The following is a 16400-nucleotide window of genomic DNA, read 5'->3' as shown; positions in this document are numbered from 1 at the left end:
TGAGGCAGATAAGACAGAGGTTAATATTGTTAATATTTAAAATACTTGTAAGTACTGATAGAAAAGCCCCTTAAAACTTACCTAATGAATGGACTAAGGGCTTGATAAAACATGTCACAAAAGAGAAGAGATATCTATCTATATAAAACACCTACCATGATAGCCTTAGAGCAAACATTTATTAAGTGCTTAGTAGCTCCAGGCCATTTATATGTTTATTTCTTGAACTACCCAACTCTTTTTCCCTATCTTATAGCTTAAGAAACAGCCATAGAGAAGTTAAATAATAGTAAAGAAATGATACCAGGCAGCATGGCTATCATCAGAAATAAATGCTGGAGAAGGTGTGGAGAGAAAGGAACCCTCCTACTCTAGAGAGTGTCATACTGAGTGAAGTAAGTTAGGTAGAGAAGGAGAAATATTGTATGATATCCCTTACATATGGAATCCAAAAGAAATGATCCAAAAGAACTTCCTTATGAAATAGAGACTCACAGACTTAGAAAACCTATTTATGGTTGCCGAGGGCGGGGTGGGGGGGAGCGGTGCGGGGAAGGACAGTTAGGGAGTTTCAGATGGACATGTACACACTCCTGTATTTAAAATGGATAAGCAACAAATCCATGGAACTCTGCTCAATGTCACATGACAGCCTGGATGGGGGGGAGTTTGGGGAAGAATGGATACATATATATGTATGACTGAGTCCCTTTGCTGTTCGTCTGAAACTATCACAACATTGTTAATAAGCTATACCCCAGTATAAAATAAGAAGGTTAAAAAAAGTCTCAAAAAGGAGAACTATTAGAGGGACTTCCGTGATGGTCCAGTGGTTAAGAATTCACCTTCAGATGCAAGTTCGGTCCTTGGTCAGGGAAGAAAGATCCCACATGCCATGGGGTGACAAATCCCACATGCCACAACTCTAGAGCCCTGGGCGCATGGCAGCAAAGATCCTGCACGCCACAGCTAAGCCCCAATAAAGCCAAATAAGTATTTTTTCAACTGAATTATTAGCAAAGTTAAAAGACAAAAATGATAAAATTAAGTATAACTAAAGTAAACAGTTAAGGGATAGGCATAAAGATGTAAAATATAACATCAAAAATAGAAAACATGTAAGGAGAATAAAAAATAATAGATCTTTTAGAATGTCTTTGAACTTAAATATCAGTTTAAAACAAGTAGATATATTGATAGATATAAGTCAACATATATGAACTCCATGATAACTACTATATATGCAATATTTTATTGGTAAGCCACCTAGTACCTCTGGAGGAGGGAATGGCAAACCACGCCAGTATTCTTGCCTCGAGAAATCCATGAACAGTATGAAAAGGTAAAAAGCTATGACACCAGAAGATGAATGCCCCGGGCTGGAAGGTGCCTGATAAGTTAGTGGGAGAGAGCAGAGAAATGACTCCAGAAAGAATGAAGAGGTTTTAACTGTGTGGATCACAACAAACTATGGAACATTCTTAAGGAGGTGGGAATACCAGACTACCTTACCTGTCTCCTGAGAAACCTGTATGCAGGTCAAGAAGTAACATTTAGAACCAGACTTAGAACAACAAACTGGTTCAGAATTGCAGAAGGAATACATCAAGACTGTATATTGTCACCCTGCTTATTTAACTTCTAAACAGAGTACATTATGCAAAATGCCAGTCTGGATGAATCACAAGCTGGAATCAAGATTTCCAGGAGAAGTGTCAACAGCCTCAAATATGCAGGTGATACCTCTCTAATGGCAGAAAGAAGAGGAACTAAAGAGCCCCTTAGTAAAGGTGAAAGAGGAGAGAGAAGGAGCTGGCATAAAACTCGGCATTCAGAAAATGAAGATCATGGCTTCCGGTCCCATTGCTTCATGGCACATAGATGGGGAAACAATGGAAATCGTGACAGATTTTCTTTTCTTCAGCTCCAAAATCACTGTGGATGGTGACTGCAGCCATGAAATTAAGAGATGTTTGCTCCTTGAAAGAAAAGCTGTGACCCACCTAGACAGTGTATAAAAAAAGCTGAGACATCACTTTGCCAACAAAGGTCGCTATAGTCATAACTGTGGTTTTTCCAGTAATCGTGTACAGATGTGAGAGTTGTACCATAAAGAAGGCTGAGTGCTGAAGAATTGATGCTTTCGAATTGTGATGCTGCAGAAGACTTGAAAGTCCCTCGGACAGCAAGGAGATCAAACCAATCAATCCTAAAGCAAATCAACCCTGAATATTCATTGGAAGAACTGATGCTGAAGCTCCAATCGTTTGGCTACCTAATGCGAAGAGGTGACTCATTGGAAAATACCTTGGTGCTATGAAAGATTGAGGGCAGGAGAAGGGGATGGCAGAGGATGAGACGGTTGGATAGCATCTCCAACTCAATGGACATGAGTTTGAGCAAACTTCAGGAGATAGTGAAGGACAGGGAAGTCTGGCATGCTGCAGTCCATGGGGTCACAAAGAATTGGACATGACTAGCGATTGAACAACACCAATGATCTAGTATCTACTGCAAGTTTATTTATTTTAATCTGAATATATAGCTGAAATAAGTTCCTTGAGGGTTAATATTTTCACTTAATCAGTAAGAAACACATACAGATTCTTGCAATGGTTATTACATATTTAACTTTGAAGTGGTTTCTTTTCTAAATCTCCACATAGGGTTTTATCTGAGACTATTTGAGAGCCAGAGCAGCTTGGGAATGAACTAGATGGCCTCTTGAAGTCCCTCCTAGCTTTAGGATTCAATAATTATATAGATGGAATTGTGATGAGAACTTGAGTCTAAGAATAATTTCAAAGCAGGTCACTTTTTACAAAGTTAAGCTTTCCAGTGTCTTTTAAACATGATAACGTTTCTGAGCACGAAGTGAATAATCTTGATCTATTTTAGCTTTATTTTAATTCTGAAGAAATCTCATTATGCTTCTTTTAAAAAAAACTCTACATCCAAAAAAAAGCAACCCTCTCATCTCCTTAGTTTCATGAAGTATTTTGTATGTGTATTGGGAGTGGTGATTTTTTTTCCCCATAGTAGATTCTTGGCTGTTACTACAGATTCATGTATTTATAATTCATTCAGATTCTCTGTTCATTTATATTTTTATTTGTGTGAGTATAAACTTCTTTTTTTTAAATGTCTATTTTGTCTACTTTCTCTAGGTATTTTGATTTATTTTCACTGTAGTGTGAAGTTCATGAAAATACACAAGGGAAAGATATCTGAATGTTAATTGCAGAGGGGTTGCGTGATGTTCACTAAGTTGTCAAGAAAGTGGTCTTTTTTCACAAGATAGGTTTTTTTTTTGTTTTGTTTTGTTTTTATCACGACAGTTTATAGAGTGGTCACATGAATTCTTTCTCAACTTTTTTTTATGATTTTGAAATTTAATTCTGTGATAACTGTAGCAGTTGAAAAACATCTAAGACATCTTGGGTTTGACTTTCAAAACTAAGCAAAGTCCTCCTCAAGGAAAATTTGGGTTTACCGCAGGACCTTTAAATATGAGGACAATTATAGAAAGTCAGGATTAAAGACTGCTATGTTTAAAGAGGAAAACTCAAATACTACTCTTTTTCTATCATCAATAAAATTTTTTGCTGTAATTCTGTCAGTACTCTTCATGGGTGGTACCAAAGTTCCAACTTCTTTCACTCCTACTGATCAGGGCAGGAAAAGGGGAGTGCTAAATGTACATGTACTTTGATAATGGAGCCTTGGCAGTGCCTACTGACTAGTAACTCTTCTAGCAAGAGCATAGGTTGTACCTTTTGCAACCTCCCGTAAGAGAAGAGTTGCTTGTGACAGTGTGTTCATCTTGGAAATTATACAATATGTTGTTGAGCTTTGCTGTGTATATACAAATTACCACAAACTTAGTGCTTTAAAAATAACACATTATTATCTCATAACTTTGGAAGTCATAAATACGAAATGGGTTTAAAATCAAGATGTTAGCAGGCCCAGTTTTTTTTTTAGGCTCTTAGGGAGAATCCATTTCCTTGCCTTTTTTAGTTTCTGGAAGTCACCTGCATTCCATGGCTTGTGGTTCTTTCAAAGCCAACCAGTATAGGATCTTCCAGTCTTTCTCTGACTCTGACCGTCATATCCTATATAACCTGGGATAATCTTTCCATTTCAAGATCCCTAACTTAATCATATCCTCAAATATATATATATATTTGTATACATATATATGTATATATATATATAATGTAATTTATTTATGGCAAACAGGCAGTTAGAGCATTGACATATTTAGGGAGCCATTTCTCTACAAAATACAATATCATACCAACAAAAAACATGGGCACTGCTATCATAAATTGATTCCTCAAGTTCTCCTCCTGGAGAGTACTGTTCTTTATTCATGTAGTCTTCAATATAATTTTAGCCATTCATATTCACGTTTCACACATGTTGATCTATTTCAGATAGCAAAAAGTATTTTAATGGAGCTTCCCATTCTTTTTTGACTATTAGATTTTCACAAAGCATTGTTAATAGGAGGTGGAAATGAAAATAATTTTTGAATAATATTCTCTTTGCCAAACATTAGTCTGTGTACTTAATATGCATTTTTCTATTTGATCCTCACAGCCAACTTCTGAGCTCTTCATATTTATCATAAGACTCACAGGTCTTAAATAACTTGCCTAAAGTTATAGTTATAAGTAACAGAACTGTGATTAGAGTCTTGTCTGTCTAATTTTTGGCTGTCTATGTCATACATGTTTTAAATTTTACTTTAAAATGTGAAAATATTTTTTAAAAAGCACGAGTAGTAACCATTTATCTGCATTTTATATTATATACTATTTTGTAAGCTGATTTTTTAACTTACACTTTTCCTATAACCTGTACAACTCTTTATAGGCCCCAGTTTTAATTGCTTTATACTATTTCAAGATGACCACTCTTCTTCCACCCTACCATACTATCTCTTCCCAAGGCATGCCTTCTGGAGGGCACAATACAAAATATATATAATTAGGTAGAAATATGTAATTCAGTGAAACTGAGTCATGCCGTGTAGGGCCACCCCAGACGGACGGGTCATGATGGAGAGTTCTGACAAAACATGGTCCACTAGAGAAGGGAATGGCAAACCACTTCAGCATTCTTGCCTTGAGAACCCCATAACAGTATGAAGGGGCAAGAAGATATGACACTGAAAGACGACTCCCGAGGTTGGTGGTGTCCAATATGCTCCCGGAGAAGAGTAGAGAAATAGCTCCAAAAGGAATGAAGAGGCTGAGCCAAAGTGGAAATAGCGCCCAGTTATGGATATGTTTGGTGGTGAAAGTTAAGTCTGATGCTGTTAGCAATATTGCATAGGAACCTACAATGTTAGGTCCATGAATCAAGGTAAACTGGAAGTGGTCAAACAGGAGATGGGAGTGAACATTGACATTTTAGGGATCAGTGAACTAAAGTGGACAGCAATAGTCAAATTTAATTCAGGTGACCACTATATCTACCACTGTGGGCAAGAATCCCTTAGAGGAAAGGGAGTAGCCCTCAAAGTCAATGAAAGAGTCCGAAATGCAGTACTTCAGTGCAATCTCAAAAACAACTGATCTCTGTTCGTTTCCGAGGCAAACCATTCAATCAATATCACAGTAATCCAAGTCTACGCCCAACCTCTTAATGCCAAAGAAGCTGAAATTGAAAGGTTCTGTGAAGAACTATAAGACCTTCTAGAACTAACACCAAAAAAGGGATGTGCTTTTCATCATAGGGGACTGGAATGCAAAAGTAGGAAGTTAAGAAATACCTGGAGTAACAGGCAAGTTTGCTATTGGAGTACAAAAAGAAGCAGAGCAAAGGTTAACAGAGTTTTGCCAAGAGAATGCACGGGTCATAGCAAACACCCTCTTCCGACAACACAAGAGAAGACTCTACACATGGACATCACCAGAGGGTCAATGCCAAAATCAGATTGATTATATTATTTGCAGCAGACGATGGAGAAGCTCTATACAGTCAGCAAAAATAAGACCAGGAGCTGACTGTGTCTCAGATAATGAACTCCTTATTGCTGAACACAGACTTAAATCGAGGAAAGTAGGGAAAACTACAAGGCCACATGACCTAAATTAAATCCCTTATGATTGTATAATTAAAGTGATAATCAAGGGATTAGATATGATAGAGTGTCTGAAGAACTATGAATGGAGGTTTATGACATTGTACAGGAGGCAGTGATCAAAATCGTCCCCAAGAAAAAGAAATGCAAAAAGACAAAATGGCTCTCTGAGGAGACCTTACAAATAGCTGTGAAAAGAAGAGAAGTGAAAGGCAAAGGAGAAAAGGAAAGATATACCCATTTGAATGCAGAGTTCCAAAGAACAGCAAGGAGAGATAAGAAAGCCTTCCTCAGTAATTAATGCAAAGAAACAGAGGAAAACAATAGAATGGGAAAGACTAGAGATCTCTTCAAGAAAACTAGAGATACCAATGGAATATTTCATGCAAAGGTGGGCACAATAAAGGACAGAAATGGTATGGACCTAGCAGAAGCAGAAGATATTAAGAAGAGGTGGCCAGAATACACAGAAGAACTGTACCAAAAAGATCTTCACGACCCAGATAATCACAATGGTGTGATCATTCACCTAGAGCCAAACATCTTGGAGTGTGAAGTCAAGCGGGCCTTAGGAAACTTCACTGCGAACAAAGCCAGTGGAGGTGATGGAATGTCAGCTGAACTATTTCCAATCCTAAAAGATGATGCTGTGAAAGTGCTGTACTCAATATGCCAGCAAATTTGGAAAACGCAGCAGTATCCATAGGACTGGAAAAGGTCAGTTTTCATTCCAGTCCCAAAGAGGGGAATGCCAAAGAATGTTCAAACTACTGCACAATTGCATTCATTTCACATGCTATCAAAGTAATACTCAAAATTCTTCAAGCTGGGCTTCCATAGTATGTGAACTGAGAGCTTTCAGATGTTCAAGCTTGATTTGGAAATGGCAGAGGAGCCAGAGATCAATTTGCCAACATCCGTTGGATCATCAAAAAAGCAAGAGAATTCCAGAAAAACATCTACTTCCATTTCATTGATTATGCTAAAACCTTTGACTGTGTGGATCACAACAAACTGTGGAAAATTCTTATTTAGATGGGACTACCAGAGCACTTTACCTGCCTTCTGAGAAACCTGTATGGATATCAAGAAGCAAAAGTTAACACCAGACATGAAACAACAGACTGGTTCCAAATTGGGAACGGAGTACATCGAGACTGTATATTATCACCCTGCTTAGTTAGCTTATATGCAGAGTACATCATGAGAAATGCCAGCCTGGATGAAACACAAGCTGGAAGCAAGATTGTAGGGAGAAATACCAATAACCTCAGATATGCAGATGACACCGCCCTTATGGCAGACACCAAAGAGGAACTAATAGCCTCTTGATGACGGTGAAAGAGGAGAGTGAAAAAGCTGGCATAAACTCAACATTCAAAAAACAAAGATCATGGCATCCAGTCCCATCACTTTATGGCAGGTAGGTGTGGAAACAATGGAAACAGGGACAGACTTTATTTTCATGCTTCAGAGTCACTGCAGATTGTGACTGTAGTCACAAAATCCAAAGACGCTTGCTCCTTGGTAGAAAAACTATGACAAACCTAGACAGTGCATTAAAAAACAGAGACATTATTTTGCTGACAAAGGTTCATATAATCAAGTGTATGGTTTTTCCATTAGTCCTGTATGGATGTGAGAGTTGAACCATAAAGAAGGCTGGTCACTGAAGAACTGATGCTTTTGAACTATGGTGCTGGAGAAGACTCTTGGACTGCAAGGAGATCAAGCCAGTCAATCCTAATGGAAATTGATCCTGAATATTCATTAGAAGAACTGAAGCTGAAGCTCCAATACATTGGCCACCTGATGTGAAGAGCCAATTTATTAGAAAAGACGCTGGTCCAGGGAAAGATTGAAGGCAGGAGGAGAAGGGAATGACAGAGGATGAGATTGTTGGATGGCATCACTGACTTGATGGACATGAGTTTGAGCAAGCTCTGGGAGATGGTGAAGGACAGGAAAGCCTGACGTGCTGCATCCATGGGGTCACAAAGAGTTGGACATGACTGATTAACTGAATGACAACAAATAAAATTCACTGCCAAAATTAGCAAATGCAACTTTATGAGGGGATTAAGGGAGGGAGATATTATTTTAATCACTGTGATGGTGACTGCAGCCATGAAATTAAAAGACGCTTGTTCCTTTAAGGAAAGCTATGACAATCTGAGACAACATATTAAAAACCAGAGACATCATTTTGCTGACACAGTTCCATATTGTCAAACTTACGGTTTTTCCAGTAGTCCGGTATGGATTTGAGACTTGGACCATAAAGAAGGCAATTGATGCTTTGAAATTGTGATGCTGGAGAAGACATGATGTCCTTGGACTACAAGGAGATCAAACCAGTCAGTCCTAAAGGAAATCAACTTTGAATATTCATTAGAAGGACTGATGTTGAAGCTCCAATACTTTGGCTACCTGATGTGAAGAGCCGACTCATATGGAAAGACCCTGATGCTGGGAAAGATTGAAGGCAGGAGAAGGGGGTGGCAGAGGATGTGATGGTTAGATAGCATCACCAACTCACTGGACATGAATTTGAGCAAACTCTGGGAGATAGTGGAGCACAGGGAAGCCTGCGTGCTGCAGTCCATGGGGTCGCAAAGAGTTGGACATGACTGTGACTGAACAACTGCAATATTACTTTTTAAAAAAATTATTTATTTACTTACTTGACTGTGTTGGGTCTTAGCGCCATGCCAGATCTTTAGTTGTGACATGTAAACTCTTAGTTCGGCATGTGGGTTCTAGTTAACCACAGTTCGAACCCAGGCCCCCTTCATTGGGAGTGCAGTGTTTTAGCCACTGGACCACCAGGGAAGTGCCCAATATTACTTTAAATTGACTGATTTGAATACTTTCTAGTAACAGAATTAGGGCTTGGAGGAAAAACTTGCAAGGACAGAAGATCTACTTAATATAAAGCTAGAAATTATGACCTTTCCCAATCAAGATAGTGTCTGAAATACTTCATGCCTGCACACGTGTGTGTGTGTGTGTTCATGTGTGTCTTTGATCGTGTGTAGTAAGAGGTAGAGAAAGATAATACTTAATAGTGGCAATATTTTAAAATGAGATTGATAAACTAAATATTACTATACCACCTTACCAGTTAATAAAAAAGCTTTAATTGTTTGCATTTAATTTATCTTTGATCAGTAAGTAGCAATAAAAGTTCAAGGATGTTATAACAAAGCTCTGAGTATATTACTAAGCCCCAGTTCCTTTTCTGCACTGTGAGAAAAAATACAAGAAAGCATATCCTTAATCTATTTGCATAGTCTAAAGAAAATTATTGTGTTGTTAAATATTTTAAAAGTGCCTTTTCTTTCCTGTTTTTCCCAAAGACAGAAAAGTAATTGGTTCTGATTATAATTACTGGATATTATGAAGCACTTATCCAACTGAAAGTCAACAAAATGAAATGTTTTAGTTAGGTTATTTTTTGAAGTAGTCTATAATTGGAAATTCATTGTATATGTTTGTCTTGAGGAATACTTAATTAGGAAGAGGGATTAAGCATAACTTCCTGATTTCATGCTGTATTCATGTGTGATTTATCTGTTTTTTTAGGTACCCAGAGGCTTACCTTACTTCTCTGTGAATTTTGGCCTCCAAGGAGGGTTTGCCCATGTCATTGAAGATCAGCACAAATTCCCACATTACTTTGGAAAGGTATGCTCACAAATTTGTAAAATTCCAGAATTTAGCAATTTTTTAACACTTCTTTTGAAGTGAAATAACTTTGGGCACAATATACAGTGAAGTAAAACCCAGTTTTCAGGGGGAGTACCCAGAAGCTATTAAGAAATATATACCAGGATATTTAGAACAGTCAGGAATGTCACTTAGGAATCAAACAGTTTGTTGACAGTGTCAGTGGTGACTGTACTGTTTTCCTGTGGAGACAGCCAGGCTTGTGCTGAGAATGATGATTGATAATGATGATAACCTATTCACTGAGGATTTACAGTGAGCCTGGTAATGTTCTCAGCACACCTTTAATGTTCATAATAACACTATCATGTAGACATTTTATACTTTCATTTTATAGATGTTGAAACCAATCTACAGAGAGGCTATATAACTTCCTCAGGATTATGTGGTAGTAAGTGACAGAACCAAGGGTTGCATAAGTTCTTGCTTGAACTAGAAAACAAATGATCTCACATATTCATTTATAACTAAGTACTGTACAGTCTGAGAAGAATATAGCACTCATTCCACACAGTTTCTGGTCAGATACTAGAGTGTAGATCTTTCGGCTGCTAGTGGATTCTTTCCATTACTACAAATTGCCTTCTAGGGATGTAGTCCTTAAATTTAAGTTCTATTGACTATCTGGGAAGTATGTAAGTTAGTATCAGGGCCAAGAAAGAAACTAATGTAGCTGTGGGAGCAGTCAAAAGAAGTTTGGTCAATAACAGCTCAAGAAAGTGGCCTTTCAGTCTAGTGTAGGTCAGGCCTTTCTCTCTAAATTAGAGGAGCCTAGATGGACTTTGTCCGTGGCTCCTTGTTTTTCCTCCCCACTTTCATCCCCGGTGTCAGATCATTTTCTACAATGATTAGGGACCTGTGAGGTTTGGACTCACAATTTTTTATACTGTTGTCCTTAAAGGCTAATGAGAGACCCCAAACCACATTCATCTATGAACTGTTGAAATGTGTTTTAGAAACTTGTCTGAGAATTTTTCAGAATATCTTTTCCCAGAGTTAACTAGAAAGAAATTTGTTTTCATTGCTCTGAAAAGCATTGTTAAATTTCAGTAGAGTTTTATAACTCAGAACTTTTATGACTCTGCTTTTATTTATTTAAAAAAATGATTCTAGTAAAAATGAAGTAAATATCAAATTTTTAACTTACATAAATTTGATTGGGAGATTGTCCTCCTCCAAATATTATGCATATGTTTTGATTTATATGATACTGTTTTAGTGTTAAAAACTTCTTTAGTTAGCATTACATCACTGATCCAGTTTCCTCGAAATTTCTTTCCAAGAAAAAGCCTATGTACTCACGAACTCCCTTCAGCCTGCAGGTGTTTAGACAGCAAGAAGAGTTGGTCTCTTTGCATTAATATCTGCTTCAGTAACAGAACAAGAATCAATCCTTAGAGTATGTGTACCTTAATGGTGCACATGAGACAAAATTTGATGTTTTATAGAAAATTTTAAATCCATTTTAGAAAAATTTGGGTCAAATTTTAGAAAAATTTAGGTCAAGTAAGCTAGGCTTTCTTAAACTACATTGCTAGTGATTAGCTGATGCTAAGAAACTCCTGCATTAAATTTGTCCCCTTTTTAAACTGTGTCCCTCTTGGCCCCTTTACTTCCTTTACCCAATGAAGAGACTTCCTTTTCCATGAAGCTTTTCTTGATTTATCCAGCAAATAGAATCTCCTTTCTTTTTGAGTCTCCATATAGTCTACTTTGGCATTTACCTTATTCTACTTTATAAGACAGTCCTTTATGTAGTTATTATTGTGGCTCCCACCACAGCTCTGCATTCTGTTGAGTTTTCTGAAGACAGAGAAATGTATGTTAGTTATTTCTGTATCACCTACAGTATTTGGCCTTTGCTTGTGTATAGTAGATCCATTTATTAATAGAATATTTGTTAAGATGAAGAACCTATGTCTTAGAGCAATTACATCCAAGGTCTTACAGTCCTGTAGACCTAGACTGAATATGCAGAATTCTACCCCTAGCCCAGAGTTTTCCTGTATTACTGTACTTCTCTTCCTTGAAGCATTATAAATCTCGCCCATATCTTTCTATATATGGATACTCACTACCATGCATGTGTTCTCAGTCATTGAGTTACGTTCAACTCTTTTGCGACCCCATGAACTGTAGCCTGCCAGACTCTGTCCATGGGATTTCCCAGGCAAGAATACTAAAGTGAGTTGCTGTTTACTTCTCCAGGGGATCTTCCTGACCCAGGGATCAAACCAGCATCACCTGCATTGGCAGGCAGGTTCTTTGCCACTGAACCACTAGAGAAGCCCACTCACTCTCGTAAATTTAATTAATCTCTAAAGCTGATATTATAGGAACAGGAAGAGAGTCATGAAAGAAATGATCTAGAATAATAAGCAGACCATTGAAAATATATTATTTCAGAGCTTGGGAATATGGCTTTTTAAATGAAAGTGATTTATAATTTTTAATTATTGGTTTACATGCATTGGTACTAAAATATGCTTTCATTTCCTAAAAAAAAGATCTCCAGCTAAGAAGAAACTGGTTTTTAAATATACTGGGTAGTAGAGAGAACATTAGCCTGAGATTCAACAGTAGTTGAACAATCAAGTTTATAATTGCTACATGTTGGTCAACTTTTTCTTCAGACTTTCTTACCAGAGCAGGTAATAAGGACCAAATTAATTAAATTTCATTTTCTCTTCTTTCCCTTTGCTGCTATCTGATAGATGTACTACAAAGCAACAGAGAGACAAATTGTTTGACAGGAGACACAATTAAGGACCCTTGGAATCACCGGGTTTACATAGTTAGAATTAAATGAAAACAAGTTTGTTTTTTTTTTAACTTGAAACGAATATTTATATAAAATTTGAGCACCCTTGCAGAGAAGTACTTAATATTATATTTAGTAACAGAATAAACAGGAATACCTTCATTCCTGTTTTTCAATCTTTATACATGTGTGTGTTTGTATTTTTCTCATTCTTTTAAAAGGAAATCATTGGTGGCATGCTGGATATAGAACCAAGAGTTTGGAGGAAAGGGATGCGAGAAAGCTTTGAAGATCAGAGGAAGAAAGCACTGCAGTTTGCTCAGTGGTGGAAACCATTTGACTTCACTGGAAATAAAAAATGTTGAGGCAAAGCTTTCATTTTTTATTTCCTTTTCAGATTTCTTTCAGTTTTATTTCCATTGCATCTAGCTGAACAACTAACCATCAGGTAATAGAAAAAGAGTGTCATGATCTGGGTTTCTGACAACTGTACATCACTGAATTGTATTGGTTTCCTTCACCACCTGCTCCTGTGGACTGCATTGTAGTAACCATGGAGACCAGTTATGTTGGGTGACCTGTTCATGTCCTGTTCTGTACCTGTGTCTTCATGTTCTAAACTATTTAGTTAATCGAAAGACTTTCCTGAAGAGTTATCTAGGAAGTATCGCAAATCATTGGTTCAGAGGGAAATAGGTCTGCTTCAAGTTTGTTAAGTCTACTGACTAGCTTCTTTTGCATTTAAACTAAAACGTGGAATATTTAGTGATAATTGAAATTTCTTCTCACAGCATTTTATAGAAGCTCTTAATTTTCCACCAATACCATATATATCACTGCTATTCTTTTTATTAAAGGAAAAAAGAATGTCCCCAATAATAAATAATTAAATGAGGTATATAATACGTTCGTGATTTGTTTTTATTTCTGCAGTTTTAAATAGTGTGTTTGAATTTTGGTGATTTTACATGTACTTTCCAAAAATCACAGTTTATAGTCGTTTGGGGTTTCTGTGAAAGTTAAAAATTTTAGCCAAGTCATCATTTTGGGGTTGTATTGATTATTACAAAATATTAACTAATAAGTAATATGTGTGTTTTTAAGTGGCAGGAGCACATTCTGTTGTCCTATTTGATCTAAAGTTCTTCATTTTCCTTTATGTTTACACTTGGTATGAAGAGAAAAAACTGATAAGTATAAAGTATGGCATCATCTCCAAGAGTGTTGCTACTTTATTTTTTACATGGAAGATATTTTTGTAGCCACCCTTTTTCAAAGATGTGGAGTTTTTGGAGCCAAACCTTGACATTTTGTCATGAAATGTTGAATATTTAGAATCAATGTGACATGTACTCTAGAATAACTCATAACCAGACAGTTATTTTTAATATTGATATCTTTATTTAGTATCTTGAAAAAGGATATGTTTATGTTCTATCTCCAGTTTTAAAATTTTAATAAAAGTTGGAAGTTTAATCATTTCAAATTCTCAGTATTTGCAAATTGCATTTAATAGTTTTTATCATTGATAATTGACAGTATAAATTTTATTTATTGCTGTTTTCAGACTATTATGGCCTTGCTACAAAGTCTCAAAGAAATCACTTATTCACTTATTCACTTATTCCTTATTCACTGACTGTGTTAACAAACATTAGTTGACAGGGAATTTTATTGCATACTGGTAGTACAAAAATAAAAAATACTTCAGTTCAGTCGTTCAGTTGTGTCCGACTCTGGGACCCCACGGACTGTAGCACACTGGGCCTCCCTGTCCAGCACCAACTTCTGGAGTTTGCCCAAACTCATGTCCATTGAGTTGGTGATGCCATCCAACCATCGCATCCTCTGTCGTCTCCTTCTCCTCCCGCCTTCAGTCTTTACCAGCATCAGGGTCTTTTCCAGTGAGTCAGTTCTTCACATCAGGTGGCTAAAGTATTAGAGTTTCAGCTTTAACGTCAGTCCTTGCAATGAATATTCAGGACTGATTTCCTTTAGGATGGTCTGGTTGGATCTCCTTGCAGTCCAAGGGACTTTCAAGAGTCTTCTCCAACACCACAGTTCAAAAGCATCAATTCTTCGGCACTCAACTTTCTTTAAGGTCCAACTCTCACATCCATATGTGACTACTGGAAAATCCATAGCCTTGACTAGACAGACCTTTGTTGTCAAAGTAATGTCTCTGCTTTTTAATATGCTGTCTAGGTTGGTCATAACTTTTCTTCCAAGGCGTAAGCATCTTTTACTTTCATGGCTGCATTCACCATCTGTTGTCATTTTGGAGCCCCCAAAAATAAAGTGTCAGTTTATTTCCACTGTTTCCCCATCTATTTGCCATGAAGTGATGACACTGGATGCCATGATCTTAGTTTTCTGAATGTTGAGTTTAAACCAACTTTTTCACTCTCCTCTTTCACTTTCACCAAGAGGCTTTTTAGTTCGTCTTCACTTTCTGCCCTAAGGGTGGTGCCATCTGCATATCTGAGGTTATTGATATTTCTTCTGGCAATCTTGATTCCAGCTTGTGCTTCATCCAGCCCAGTGTTTCTCATGATGCACTCTGCATATAAGTTAAGTAAGCAGGGTGACAATATACAGCCTTGACGTACTCCTTTTCCTATTTGGAACCAGTCTGTTGTTCCATGTCCAGTTCTAACTGTTGCTTCCTGACCTGCATCCAGGTTTCTCAAGAGGCAGGTCAGGTGGTCTGGTATTCCCATCTCTTTTAGAATTTTCCACAGTTTGTGGTGATCCACATAGTCAAAGGCTTTTGCATAGTCAATAAAGCAGACATAGATGTTTTTCTGGAAGTCTCTTTCTTTTTCAGTGATCCAGCAGATGTTGGCAATTTGATCTCTGGTTCCTCTGCCTTTCCTATATCCAGCTTGAACATTTGGAAGTTCATGGTTCACATATTTTTGAAGCCTGGCTTGGAAAATTTTGAGCATTACTTTACTAACATGTGAGATGAGTGCAGTTGTATGGAGGTTGGAGCATTCTTTGCCATTGCCTGTCTTTGGGATTGGAATGAAAACTAACCTTTTCCAGTCCTGTGGCCACTGTTGTGTTTTCCAAATTTGTTGGCATATTGAGTGCAGCACTTTCACAGCATCATCCTTTAGGATTTGAAGTAGTTCAACTGAAATTCCATCACCTCCACTAGCTTTGTTTGTAGTGAAGCTTCCTAAGGCCCATTTGACTTCACATTCCAGGATATCTGGCTCTAGGTGAGTGATCACACCATTGTGATTATCTGGGTTGTGAAGATCTTTTTTGTACAGTACTTCTGTGTATTCTGGCCACCTCTTAATATGTCCTGCTTCTCTTTTTTTTTTTTTTTTTTTTGTCCTGCTTCTCTTAGGCCCATACCATTTCTGTCCTTTATTGTGCCCATCTTTGCACAAAATGTTCCCTTGGTATTTCCAATTTTTTTGAAGAGATCTCTAGTCTTTCCCATTCTATTGTTTTCCTCTATTTCTTTGCATTGATCACTGAGGAAGGCTTTCTTATCTCTCCTTGCTATTCTTTCAAACTCTGCATTCAAATAGGTATATCTTTCCTTCTCTCCTTTGCTTTTGGCTTCTCTTCTTTTCACAGGTATTTGTAAGGCCTCCTCAGTTAGCCATTTTGCTTTTTTACATTTCTTTCTCTCTGGGGTGGTCTTGATCCCAGTCTCCTTTACAATGTCACGAACTTCTGTCCATAGTTCATCAGGCACTCTGTCTTTCAGATCTAGTCCCTTAAATCTATTTCTCATTTCTACTCTATAATCATAAGGGATTTGATTTACACAGGACTAGGAAACAGACTCTGGAG

At 37.3% G+C, this 16400-nt stretch overlaps 1 protein-coding gene across 1 annotated transcript in view; it reads left to right on the top strand.

Moving 5' to 3' along the window:
- CWF19L2 (CWF19 like cell cycle control factor 2) overlaps window positions 1-14057 on the top strand; it is a 152697-nt gene extending 138640 nt beyond the window's left edge. The window contains exons 17-18 of the mRNA XM_065945197.1: window positions 9680-9781; window positions 12806-14057. Coding sequence (XP_065801269.1) covers window positions 9680-9781; window positions 12806-12949 — 246 coding nt within the window. The 3' untranslated portion in view covers window positions 12950-14057. The remainder of the gene's footprint in view (window positions 1-9679; window positions 9782-12805) is intronic.
- The last annotated feature ends 2343 nt before the right edge of the window (window positions 14058-16400 follow it).

Source organism: Muntiacus reevesi, chromosome 9 (assembly GCF_963930625.1).
Source record: "Muntiacus reevesi chromosome 9, mMunRee1.1, whole genome shotgun sequence".
NCBI lineage: Eukaryota > Metazoa > Chordata > Mammalia > Artiodactyla > Cervidae > Muntiacus > Muntiacus reevesi.
The sequence above is the reverse complement of the archived record's forward strand: the minus strand, read 5'-3'. Positions and strand labels throughout refer to the sequence as shown.